This window comes from Sphaeramia orbicularis, chromosome 18, assembly GCF_902148855.1.
Source record: "Sphaeramia orbicularis chromosome 18, fSphaOr1.1, whole genome shotgun sequence".
Taxonomy (NCBI): domain Eukaryota; kingdom Metazoa; phylum Chordata; class Actinopteri; order Kurtiformes; family Apogonidae; genus Sphaeramia; species Sphaeramia orbicularis.
Genome location: NC_043974.1, coordinates 17,444,717 through 17,458,423, shown reverse-complemented (window position 1 = coordinate 17,458,423; position 13,707 = coordinate 17,444,717). Strand labels below are relative to the sequence as shown.

Genomic DNA, 13,707 nt, shown 5'->3' with positions numbered 1-13,707 from the left:
GCACAAGCGTCCACTGTGTCGGCTGATATGGAACTAAAACAACAAACCCCATGAATATACAAGAGAACAGCTGTAGAATAACTGTCCACTGTAGTGATCAGTATGTATGAAAGGGTTAAAATGCCATGTAAAAAAGGTGGTTCCCAGCAAAGTCAGGGCTAATTTCACAACTACTAATACAACCATTTCTTCAGTTAAAGAAGCATCATCCAGATACAAAAATGTATGACTGCAATACATTGATAATGCACTATAACACCTTATGTGATGCTTCAAGTGATGTTCTACAATAGTATACAATCATTTTGTTCCTTTTACTGTAAACAATAGACATACTATGCTCAAAAAGTATAAAAGTTTGTTTGTTTTTTTTCATTTTTATTTGGGTGAAACTATATTTTGCCATGTTCCTATAAAATAAGTGCAAACTGATGAAGAAACTTCCTAAATATTTCTACTTTGAAAATACAACCCTAAAAATATCTTGGCAGTAATTATGGCATCTTTAACATGACTCAAATAGTAAATCTTTTTTTCATGTGTCTGACGTTTATCTTTCATTTCAAAACCAAAATTAAAAAGGCATTCTTAAACATAATATCAACAGTTGCATCCTTATATCTAAACGTAATTCATCTTTTTGTATCTGTTCAACTAAGCAACCACCTACAACATAAAACTTAAAATAAATACATTATAAAAATAAAAGAGAGGTTTCTGAACAAAAACAGATGGTTTGTGAATAGAAACTGTTTCAGCATCAGTAAATCTCATCCTCTTCATTTCCAAAGTATCAGCTGTCCTGATAACCTAAGTTTTAGGCTTTCTTCTCCGTTTGGTCTTGTGTGTCTGCATCAGAGTCAGAGTCTGAATCATCTTCTTCTTTATCCTGAGTGTTTGTTTCGTCCTGATCGACTGCCACGGCTCCTTTCCTCTGCGGCAGAACGGTGAAGAAAGCCTCCTGCCAGCTGCCCTTCTCCAGATACGCCAGGATGATCTCAAACACTGCCGGATTGAAGAGAGCTCGATATTAAAGACAAACTAAAGCAGGAGAACAGAGTAAGGGCCAATGGGACAAATAAACTGAACATTCTGATTATTTTATAACTATGTGTTTTAATGGTGGTACATATCTCACTTCAAAATTTTAATTCATTTTTGGAATAAGCGCTCTAAATTAAAGACAAAAAATAACAATAACTAGAAAAGCACTCTGAGAGCACAGACCTCCGCCAAGGTAGATCAGCCCCCACCCCGATCACCACCAAAATTAAATCATTTGTTCCGTGTGCCAGGATCAAAATTTCCTGAAAATTTCATCAAAATCCTTCCATAACTTTTCTGAGTTATTTTGCTAACAAACTGACAAACCCCGATGAAAACATAACCTCTGCCGTTCCTTGTTGGAGGTAATAATAATTGGAGATTTTACCAACTGAATCATTGCGGCCTGTTCAGTAACTGTGTAATATATCTTTATGTCTATTCTACTCTTACTATACCATTCTTGTAGTTTTATTTAAGGTTGTATTGTTCATTTAATGGCTTTTTTGTTGTTAATGTGTATTTTTGTTGGCAATTTGACAGAAATACAACAAGCCAAGAAGACCAACTCACAAAGAAACATTTAATTTGTACATAACTGAAAACAGTGACTCAGTGTTATGTAATAATGTACAGTTGTGGTCAAATGTTCTATATGGATCTTTTAGCATTTAAACACAACACAGCGAACAAGTTTATGGCAACATAACTTAAGCCCTACCATATCAAACTAATACCTTTTAAAGACTTTTTAAGGCATGAAATGCAAATTTGTAAATTCAAGACTTTTAATACTTTTTAAGACCCCGCAGGAGCCCTGCCATTGAACACAAAACATGCAACAATGTCACTGCTTGACCTGACCCATTAGTAGTCATGAACCGAACTGCAAAACCCACAAAACTGGATTATAACTGAAACTGATCAGTAGTAAAGAAGCTTTTTCGTCTAAAACAGGTTCTTACCATGGTTGACAGCAAGGACTTTCCGACTGTTCATCTTGACGAAACTACTTAGAGGTAGTTGGGCGTGATCGATTCCCAGCTCCTTCGCTCTTTCAAAGGTGATGCCCTGCAAACCAAATCCAGACAGAACACAGACTCAAATCAGAACTATCACAAAAGCACTGTTTATGCCACTTCTCTGTCATTTATTCATCTTTATATGTCAAAACAGGAACTAAAAATGCAGTCAGACCTTATGGTGGTTGTGGTCTACCAGACCTCCTATAACGTAGGCCTTGCTTTGGTCCAGCTCTGACAGAACGTTTGGAGAGTCTGATGTCAGGTACACCAGCTCTTCTTTGGCCACAACTTCACTGTAGTGCTCTGTTTTGATGGTTATATCCTGCACAAAAATGAAACAAATACACATTATAAATTGTAGTGTATTTCAATTGTAAAGACTTAGTTAACAAGACAGAAATTATCTAAACCAGTGGTTCCCAACCTTTATTGGCTCGTGACCCCATTTTAACGTCACAAATTTCTGGTGACCCCAGAACTGAGACATTTTTTTTGCTCAGATTAATTGGTTTTTGATCATGTAACAGTTTGCATGTGTTGCACATAAACATTAATTTTAGATGACATTTAGTCTATATAATGTATATTATTATGGACGGAGGCAGGAAAGTCAGGTGTAGATTACTGCACAATGTGAGAATTTTATTTTGCTTGGTCAGGATATGTACAGTCAGTCCAGCTTGGATTTACAAGGCTGACAATTAATACTGAACAAACAAGAACTCAAACTATGAATTATGAAAGAGCTACAGCATCTGAAACTGACCACAATGAACATTTGAAAGATAAACAGTACCACAGTGCTTCAGTTTCAGCTTCAGAGGTTGTCATGTCTTTTATGGATTGTGATTGTCTCTGTCAACTCACCATATAGTTTTTATTAGTGAGTTTTTCTTAATTTTTTTATCAATTAGTAGAAATTTCAGGCGACCCATTTGAATTCCAGGCAACCCCACGTGGGATCCCGACCCCAAGGTTTAAAAACACTGATCTAAACTAAATGTCAACCTCAGATGTTAAATGTGTTATGCAGAGGGATGGCTCACAGTAGAAGATGGATATCTGCCTATTCCAGTTGGTGTGGACAGTCTTTTAGTACTTTGTGTCCTGTTCTATAAAGATGTTTCAGCTAGTCTTAAGCATGTACAAAGGGTACGTTGTGTAACTTACCTTCCAATTCACCCATCCTTTATCCTTTTCATCCATGCTTTGTTTCAATTGTCCACCCAAACTTGATAATATAAACTGGGGAACAGAGAGCAGGAAGCAGAGGTCACACAGGAGACAAATTTGTTTCTTATGGGTTTCATGTTTTAGTCACGTCCACTAACCTGCACTGGATGTAAGGCTCGTCTATTCTCAGCATAGCACCGCTGGATCTGTTTGTGAAGCTTCCTAACATCCTAAAGAGACAAAATAATATGAAGAGCATTTTTCCTCAGTAGTAAGAGCGGCGTGTTGGTTGCATCAGCGTCTAGTTTACCTTAATGAGCATGAGATCATCAAAGCTGCAGTCCACCACCAGCCTCAGAGAGCTGGGTGTCACCTCTCTGCGTGGACGTTTCTTTGCACTCTGAACATCACCTCCCTCCTCCTCCTCCTGGTGATTCTGCCTCTGCATACGACGCTGCTGCTTCCTCTCTTTTCGTCTCTGCCTGCAAAAGAAAGCACCAGTCACAAAACAATAAGCCAGCACTCATACATGTGGAAAAGATGTATTCTCTAGTGTCATAATGCATAAATCGCAATTCGTTGTGGAAAGCCTTATAAACTGTCAGGACTCAGGAGACAGTAATGCATTTGCATAAAACCTAAACACATTGAAGCATCCAATTATACCTTATTATTCAGGAAATGTTAAAAGATAAAGATTACAACAGTGTCTAAAGAGTAAAAACTACCTCTCTGAATCCCATTTTCCACCTCAGGTTTTCATTTCATGCACCTAAAGGAGTCTTAGATGTGTTTTACTGCAGTATGAGCAATGATTCCTTTCCTTGTAACCAAAAGAACATCACTATCTCAGTGGACATTATATTTAACCCTTATGTAGACATGTCATTATCTGGACATAACACTGTGGTGTGAAATTAAATGACAGAGCGTTTTATAATCTGTGGAACAGGACTATTTTTTGTCATTATGATTTCCAAATCCTTCTCTGCTTTCTCTTAAACTGTATTCCAGGTCATAAATAATAAAACTGCCTGCCATATAAGCTCTAAATGACGAGGTGTCACACAAATGTACTTTATTTAATGACTGGATCAGACTCCAGAATTAATACTTACTTTCGCAGCTCCCTCTCCTCCTCCCATTTCTGCTGCTTCAGAAGCTTCTTCCTTTGCCTTTTAGACAGAGTTTCGTCTGCTGCTTCTTCATTTCCGTTCACAGTCTCCACATTTTCACTCTCCTGCGGACACACAGACCCACTCTTCGTGCCCTCTTCAGCCATCGGTGCAAAAGAAATGACCAGTGTGTGCTGCTTACTGTCAGGTGAATGTTAATGTTAGCTGCTTAGCTAGTCTTTGCAGTGAACTAAGTAGCAACATTTGACTGAAAATCAAGGTCCATTACTTCATAATTTCACGAAAGGCTTAAAGGACAGTCACTTCTCAGAGATTTAAACATCGACATGCAGATACAACAATAAAAATGAACTAAATAACGAAGCAAACTGATCAACACTGCTAGCCCCACATGCATATTCTTTCTGTGGCGCATGTGTATGACGTCATTTATGCACGACAAAACATAGTGTCAGAAAAAGTGAGAAATGAAGCCGACATTTATATAGTAATTAAATTTTATTGTTAAAATGTATTTATTTATTTTTATTTATTTGTTTATTTAGCAGGGATAGTACACATTAATGAACATTTCTGTTAATGTGCCAGTATTAGCAAAAAAGCTATTTTTCAATTGTTGTCCTTGGGTAAGATGTAAAGTACCAGCATTCATAAAATTAGAAATATTTTAAAAAATTATGGCTACACCCACACATTACATAGCATTAGTTCACAAACACAGTATACACAGAAATGAGTACTCATGTTCTACAATGATCCATTATATAGACATACTACTTACTACAGTATATATATATATATATATATATATATATATATATATATACTGTGTAGAATTTTATTTGTGAATAAAATACAGTGTGGTCTGCACATGGACATTTTGCTTCAGCTCTGCTCTGACTGGTAAGCAATAGACCTACAGATGACAATGCTCTTTAAACCCCCCCCCTCACACAAACACACATAATAATCAATGTCTAGGACTGTGTAAAGGATATCCAACTGTGCTCTACAAAGCATAATGGTGCCACCTTGTGACTGCAGATTTTCCCACTACATTGAACCAATACAAGAACACAGCCCCTGGTATGTGCATTTACAAGCCTAAGTGTACAGATATATGAACAAACCAGAAAGTACTTTATAAAACATTACTATTACAACATGAAGTGACCTGTTAAACAAGAGGTATGTGTGTTATGGCTGTGGATGTGCAGGAATGCACTGCAGACATATGGATCAGATGCCAGACTCTGTGTGCACAGTCAGGGCTCTGCAACATGAGCCTGCATCCATCCACGTCCATACCCCCCTAACCCAGATAAATGTGGGCTCAGTGCCAGCAGAAAAGCTCTTAACACCGACTCCTTATGTAGCACATGTTCCTGCATCAACATGGCTAAGACAGGCTTCCTATGCATACGTGTTAAAGCTGTCAATGGTGATGAATGGGATGAATCCAAACTAAAAAATACTACTACTACTACTACTTTACTCACCACCAAAAATGTATTAATTACCGGTAATTACTTATTTCATTATATTGTTTATTGAGCTAAAGGTTAATTTCCCTGAGGGGCTTAATAGTGTTTCTAATTTTATCTTACTTTTTCTACTTCTACTAATAAAAAAAATAAATAAATAAAAAAAAAAAAAAATAATAATAATAATAATGATAATAATAATCCATATTAATTCCAGCTTGTACATGCATAAATGAATGTTGCATTTTTATTATTTGACTCTCAGAAAAAATTAATCTAAAGGGGAAAAATTAACTGTGGAAGAAAATATTGTGTATAAATGAAAAAATGAAATGTGTTACGAAGAAAAACTTACCTGCTGCGTTTGGTAGCTTCTATCTCAGTTTAGTGGAGTACAGTTCATTTTGAGAATTACATTGTGTTTTTTTATGTGGTTAAAGCAAATATATTTAAAGATAATGTACTTATTTCTGCAACATAGCATGAGTGTGTGTGTGTGTATATATATATATATATATATATATATATATATATATATAGAGAGAGAGAGAGAGAGAGAGAGAGAGAGAGAGAGAGAGAGAGAGAGAGAGAGAGAGAGAAGACTGACAAAATAAAAATGTATGAGCATACATAGAAATTAGTTACATTTATTACTCCGGAACTTCATTTATGTAAGAAATTATAACATTAGCCAGAAAAGGACATAACATTCACATAAAATAATCACACACATACTTAAATGTGCATTTTTAAGAGAAATGCTTTAAAATGTTACTAGTAAGAATAACCTATGAACTACAAAGGTAAATATTGTTGTTGTGTAATAAATATTGAATCAATTAAATTAATGAAAGCCTCCATTTTGTTTTACAAAACTCAGCTGAAGCTTCATTTTAGCTACAGTACATGTGGGTCATACTTTCATACTTTCATACATGAACTGACAACATAAGAAATGAAAGCGAGAGATCTGCAAAAGAGTTTCACTTTTATTGAATTTTCACAAAAAAACATAACTTCTGGCATAACACCTTCTGAAGTCACTTTAAGATAACTGTTTACGGCTGAAAACTCATCAAAATAAAAACCTGCCATAAAGCATCATTACATCATTGTGATGCATGATCAAGTGATGGGTCAAACGCAGAAGATCAATTTCAGTGTGTGGTGCATGTGCAAATCTACGTGTGTGAATGTGACGACCACAAAAGTATTATTTGTTTCCTGAAATGTTGTTTAATTTTGAATGATTGTCTTTTCTTTGTTACCCTGCCTCATCTTTACTATCCTGTTTTTTTTTCCAGAATTTATCTGTTTGCATGGTGCTGCCGCTGCAGTACCCATAACATGAGCCCTATTAACAAATAAAAGATTCTTAAATTCTACTTAAATTTTTAAAATTAGCATGGAGATAAGATGGTGCCTTGATGAATCTAGCAGTGCAACATAACAAAACAGAAAAAGCATTATAATATGAGGAATTTCTACATATATTTAACTTATTATATGATAAAAATTGTCCTATAAAGCAATATAAGAATATACATAAACATACAAATAGACCGTGGGTCACTAAGGGGCTACAAAATGCCTGCAACAAGAGAAAAAGATTATATAGACAATTTGCAAAGCACAGAACCACAGAGGCAGAGGAAAAGTATAAAAAACATATAAAAATAAATTAACTAACATTATGAAGATATGTAAGAAAGAATATTATAATAAATTATTGGAAAAAAATAAAAATAACATTAAAGGTATATGGAATGTTCTTAATGGCATTGTGAAAAAAGAATCCAAAAACACAAATTACCCAGAATACTTGAGTGAAAATGACCAGACCATTTATAATATAGAAAAGGTGGTGAATGGTTTTAACAGATTCTTCGTAAATGTGGGACCAGAATTAGCAACAAAAATAAAGGAACCAGAGACAATAGAATGTGGAGGTTGTGGAAGATTTGGGGGATAGAAACCCGAGCACAATTTTTGTAGGAGCAGTTGATGGAAAAGAAATCACAAAGATAGTGAGAAACTGTAAAAACAAAACCTCTACAGACTGGAACGATATCAACATGGCAACAGTGAAGAACGTTATTGAAGAAATCGCAAAACCACTGACCCACATCTGCAACTGGTCTTTTCAGTCAGGTACATTTCCGAATAAAATTAAAATAGAAAAAGTAATACCACTGTCTAAAAGTGGGGATAGACATCATTACACTAACTATAGGCCTGTTTCTTTACTCCCACAATTCTCCAAAAACTATTTACAGACAGACTGGATAAATTCATTGAAAAACACAATCTACTTACAGAAAGTCAGTATGGATTCAAAACAGACAGATCAACATCTCTGGCATTAATAGAATTAATGGAACAAATCACAGATTGTATAGATAGTAAAAAATAGCAGTAGGAGTATTTTTGGACCTAAAAAAAAGTCTTCGACACCATTGATCACACCACATTATTAAATAAACTAGAAAAGTATGGGATAAGGGGGGTTGGGTTGAGCTGGGTGGAAAGTTATTTAAGGAACAGGCAACAGTTTGCACAAATAGGTGAACATAAATCAGAATACATGGAAATAACATGTGGAGTACCACAGGGGTCAGTACTAGGTCCAAAACTATTTATATTATCTATAAACGATATATGTAGGGTATCAGCATTACTCAAATTTGTCTTGTTTGCAGATGATACAAACATTTTTTGTTCTGGGGAGAATTTAGAGCAGATTTTGAAGACAATTACAACAGAAATAGATAAACTAAAACTGTGGTTTGACAGAAATAAATTATTTTTAAACCTGAGCAAAACAAAAATGATGCTGTTTGGAAGACATACAACGGAATCCCATGTAGAACTATTAATTGATAATACACAAATAGAAAGAGTAAATGAAAAAAAATTTCTTGGTATAGTCTTGGACCACAAAATCTGCTGGAAACCTCATATAAGCCATGTAAGAACAAAGCTGGCAAAATGCACTGCAATTCTGAGTAAAATATGTCACATACTGGATCCTAAATCATTTCACATTCTATATTCTTCATTATTTTTTTTACCATATCTGTCCTATTGCGCGGAGTTCTGAGGAAACATCTATAAAAGCACTCTACAGCCCATATGCACACCACAGAAAAGAGCAGTAAGGACAATAAACAAAGCAGCATACAGAGAACACACAAACCCACTATTTATAACATCACACAACGAAATTCATGGATTTGGTTAAATTTAAAACAGCGCAGATAATAATCTACTGTCAAAAAATATCCGGGAAATGTTCACAGCAAGAGAAGGAGGCTACAATCCAAGGGGAGATCTAAATTTAAAAAAATATAAAGTAAGAACAAAAATGAAAAGTATGTGCATAACAAGCTGTGGTGTGACTTTGTGGAACAATCTAGAACAGGAGATAAAGGAAAGTACAAACATAAATATATTTAAAAAGAGGTATAAAAAATTGTTTCTAAATAGGTATGTGGAAGATGAGGGATAAAAATAGTATTGTCTCAAATACCAGTTGTGGTTTCTTGCAATTAAGAGAGAGAATGTCAGAGATTTCCATATTTGTGAGTGGATTAAAGTGAGGACAAATGTGAAGTCTAGATGAACTGGGATTGTGGGTGTGGAATTATGGAATGGACCTTATGATGCATTTAAGTTATCCACTCCTTTGGCAAAGTTAAAAGAAAAAAAAGAAAAGAAAAAGTGCCTTAAGCTTAAAATTATTCAGAAATATTGAATTGAGATGGTAGATCTGTTTTTGTTGTTGTTGTTGATTTTTTTTTTTTTTTTTATGGTGTGAATGCTCGATGCTGTACACATTTAAGTTGATGTAAGCAGTGTATTAAGTGAAAGCATAAGTAAAAAAAAAAAAAAAAAATAAGCCTCTGCTTCTAGCCTATTCCTTTTTTGGTTTTTATGTTCATTACGATAAATGTACTGAGTGCAATGATTGATGTAAAACCAAAAATAAATTCATTCATTCATTCATTCGTTCATTTTTTTTTTAAATTTTTTATTTAACCTTTATTTAACCAGGAAATGTCCCATTGAGATTAAGAACCTCTTTTACAAGGGTGTCCTGGCCAAGATAGGCAGCAGCAACGCAACACATAGTTACAAGAATACATACAACATACACACACACTCTACAAAAACAGATGATAAAAATTGCATGTACAGGCAGATTAAGAAAAGCAAGTGCAAGATATGGAATTGGCCTCAAGAACTCTCAGTTTGGACTTAAAAGTGCTCAAAGAAATCAATTCAGTTAGTTTCCAGTCTTTCTGTAACTGATTCCATACATGAGGTGCAGAACAACTAAAAGCTTTTTGACCCATTTCTGTACGGGCAAATTGAACAGACAGCAGAATCCACTCATTTGTTCGAAGAGAATAATTTTCAGAATTTCTCTTATCATTTAAGGAACAGATGTAGCCAGGCAAGAGGCCAAGTATGGCCTTGTATATAAACAAGTACCACTGGTTGGTCCTTCTGGTGTTCAGAGAAGGCCATCCTACCCGTGAATACAGCTCACAGTGGTGAGTCGATGCTTTACAGTTGGTAATAAACCTCGAGGAAGCATGGTAGACACTGTCAACCTTTTGTAGGCACTGAGCAGAAGCATTCATGTATAAAACATCTCCATAATCCAATACTGATAAAAAAAAAGTTGCAGCAACAAGACGCTTTTTTACTTTAAAAGAAAAACACAATTTGTTACGAAAATAAAATCCCAACTTTAGCCTCAATTTCACCACAAGGTTTTCCTCATGTGGCTTGAAAGTGAGGGAGTTGTCAATTAAAACCCCCAGGTATTTATATGTGTGGACCACCTCAATTACATTTCCTTCCAGAGTGGTCACTGAGGGTAATGTTTGCGGAGGTGTCCTTGAATTGGAAAACAACATAAGTTTAGTCTTGTCTGCATTGAGGACCAGTTTCAGTTGAATTAATGAATACTGGACAGCAACAAAGGCTTTCTGCAGGGATTCAATCGCCTGGATAAGAGTTGATCCAAAGCAGTATATAATTGTATCATCTGCATAAAAATGCAAATTAGCACCTGGCGTATGCATGCCCAGGTCATTAATATAAATAATAAATAAGAGGGGACCTAATACAGAGCCCTGTGGCACCCCCTTGTGAACAGCAACAAAGTCAGAACACTGGCCAGTAAATTTGATGCACTGAGTCCGGTCACTCAGGTAGTTTGAAAACCAACCAATTGCATCCTGTGAGAGTCCTGATTGACAGAGTTTAAGTTTTAAAATATTGTGGTCAACTGTATCAAATGCTTTGGCCAAATCAATAAAAAGTGACGCACAGTGCTGTTTCTTATCAAGCGCAACTCTGATGTCATTTGTCACTTTCACTGCGGCAGTGACAGTACTGTGTTTTTTTCGGAAACCTGACTGATATTCTGATAAGATATCATTAGAATATAAAAACTCCTTTAGCTGCTCATTCACAAGAGCTTCAAGAATTTTGGCTAGTACCGACAAATTCGATATCGGTCTGTAATTAGTTAAAACCGCCGGGTCACCCCCTTTCAATAAGGGAAGAACAAATGCAGATTTCTACACAGAGGGAATTTCATTTTTTACCACTGTAAGGTTAAAAAGAATTGTCAGAGGCTCCGCTATAAAGTCTGCTGCCAACTTTAAAAAATAAGGATCCATTTGGTCAGGACCAGAAGGTTTTCTGGGGTCCAATGCTTTAAGAGCTTTAAGAACTTCCTGAGTAGAAAAGGGTAAGAAATTAAAAGGCTCACCAGTATATACTGGGAAGTGGGTGTAAGATTCCACAGGAGCAGCTCCCACCGAGTCAAACAAAGAGCCAGATGATATAAAATGCTTATTAAAACAATTTAAAATCTCCTGTCCGTCATAAACTGGAACAGAGTCCTTTAAAACATAGGTTGGGAGAGTCTGAGCACTTTTACTTACGGAAAGTGATTTAATAACTTTCCAAAATTTCTGAGGGTTATTTAGATTGTCAGTAGTGAGTGACAGATAATATTCATAATGTTTACATTTTGACACTGAAAACTGATTGCACTGATAAACTGTTGCACTAAACAGCAAAGTGCTGTTTGTAAAGTCTACTTTATTTGGAGCTAGAATGATTTAATATTCATTGTATTTTATTTGTATGATGTGAGGTTCAGTTAGAAATATAAACAGGTTTGCCTCATGTCATCTTTATAACCCTCTACATCTCCAGCTGTGCAGTAATATTCATGGGGGATATTTTCAGTTGCATTAGGTGTATCATGCTAAACAAGGGAAACACCTTCTCAGTGAACGCATGTGTGAAAGTGAAGATATGTGTGTCAGTGTCTGGATCTGAGAATGACAGTTTTTTCCTGTTCATGTCCAGATGCACCCTGATCCTCTGGAGAGGCTTGCTTAAAGACAGAACCCTGTCAATAGATGGTGGAGAGTATGCTCTATATTCACCATCCTTGAACCAAATCTCCCAGTATCCGTGACTAATCTCCCCCTTCCTTGGGGCAGACTCTCCGATCACTCCCACTGACCAGTTCAGATTGCCCCCAATCTTAACCTCCCAGCTGTATGTCCCTGAGGTGAACCCTTCAGATCCCAGCACTGCAGAATAGCCTTGAAACCTCTCTGGGTTTTTGGGAAGCACCGTCTCATTGTCCAGTTTCTCAAATTTCACGCTCCTCAGATCATCCGACAGGAGAAGTTCAGGACAGGCAGTGTTTGGATCCAGAATCACAGGCGTGTAGGAGACGATCTGCTTCATCTTGTTCCAGATGTTGAAGCTCAGGTTGCCCACATGTTTGGCCACGTCTATCAGAGTTCCAGAGGGCAGTTCTGGATCCACAGTGGGGTGGAGCTCCTGGACTCGTCTGACTGAAGCTTTGTAGTTCTGCAGGAACAAGACGTCTTCACTTCTCAGCTCCTTCTCTGTGGCTTGGATTGTGTCTGACAGAGCCACCATTTCTACACTCAAAGCTTCAATCCTCTGCTGCATCATGCTGCTCTTCTGTTGTGCTTCATTCCTCAGGGCATAAATCCTGGCCTGTTCTTCCTTCAGCAGAAACTCCTTCATTTTCCAAAACTCTTCCTTAATCTGCTTCTCTGTGTTTTGAGCCTGGACAGAAATGTACTCAGCCGTCTGATCCCATTCCACTTTAACTTGATTCAAGCGCTGCAGTTCCTCCTGTAAAGGTTTGAGGGATTTCTTGACAAAGTCTTTGTAATCCTGTGCAGCTTCATCGATGGGTTTGAATGTGTGTTTTTTGTGTGTTCTGGAATCTCGACAAACCAGACACACCAGCTGCTGATGATCCAGACAGAAGAGCCTCAGTTTCTCCGAGTGCTGACTGCAGAGGGTCTCAGTCTGTGCAGAAGGCTTGTCCTTTAGTGTCAACTCATGTATTAAAGCTTCACATACATTCTTCAGCACTAGGTTACAGGGTGGATCGTCTCTGGAAGATCTTCTTTTACAAACTGGACACACATGAAGTGGTTGCTCTGCCCACCAGTTGCGCAAACAGTTCTTGCAGAAGCTGTGGCTGCATGACAACACCACAGGATCTTTGAAGATCTCCGAACAAATTGGACAGGAACAGGCCATTTCTGACTGAGTAGCCATTCTGCGTCAAATATTCAGTTCTATAAACTAAAGCTTTCTGAAAGTTGCTTTCACTGTCACTTGTACTCACAGTTCTTATAAAGTTATCCTTCGGTTTGTGAAGCCAGTGCTGGTTTGATCGTAGTATTTCAGTAAATCCACAGCTCAGATAGTCCAAATCTCCTCTTCTGTCCTCCTTCGGGGAAATGGATATGTTTACCTCCT

The 13,707-nt window shown here is 36.7% G+C and overlaps 2 protein-coding genes across 2 annotated transcripts; both read right to left on the bottom strand.

Moving 5' to 3' along the window:
* Positions 1 to 344: 344 nt before the first annotated feature.
* Positions 345 to 4,786, bottom strand: trmt10a (tRNA methyltransferase 10A). The gene is made up of 7 exons (XM_030162911.1): positions 4,361 to 4,786; positions 3,553 to 3,724; positions 3,401 to 3,472; positions 3,240 to 3,314; positions 2,242 to 2,391; positions 2,010 to 2,115; positions 345 to 1,005 (listed from the first exon to the last, which is right to left on the bottom strand). Exons 1-7 carry the CDS (start codon positions 4,522 to 4,524, stop codon positions 818 to 820), a joined length of 927 nt encoding a protein of 308 aa, XP_030018771.1. The 5' UTR covers positions 4,525 to 4,786; the 3' UTR covers positions 345 to 817.
* A 5,267-nt stretch (positions 4,787 to 10,053) lies between these two features.
* Positions 10,054 to 13,697, bottom strand: LOC115438227 (nuclear factor 7, brain-like). Its single transcript, XM_030161671.1, has one exon. The coding sequence runs from the start codon at positions 13,501 to 13,503 to the stop codon at positions 12,091 to 12,093; it is 1,413 nt and encodes a 470-aa protein (XP_030017531.1). The 5' UTR covers positions 13,504 to 13,697; the 3' UTR covers positions 10,054 to 12,090.
* Between the last annotated feature and the right edge of the window lie 10 nt (positions 13,698 to 13,707).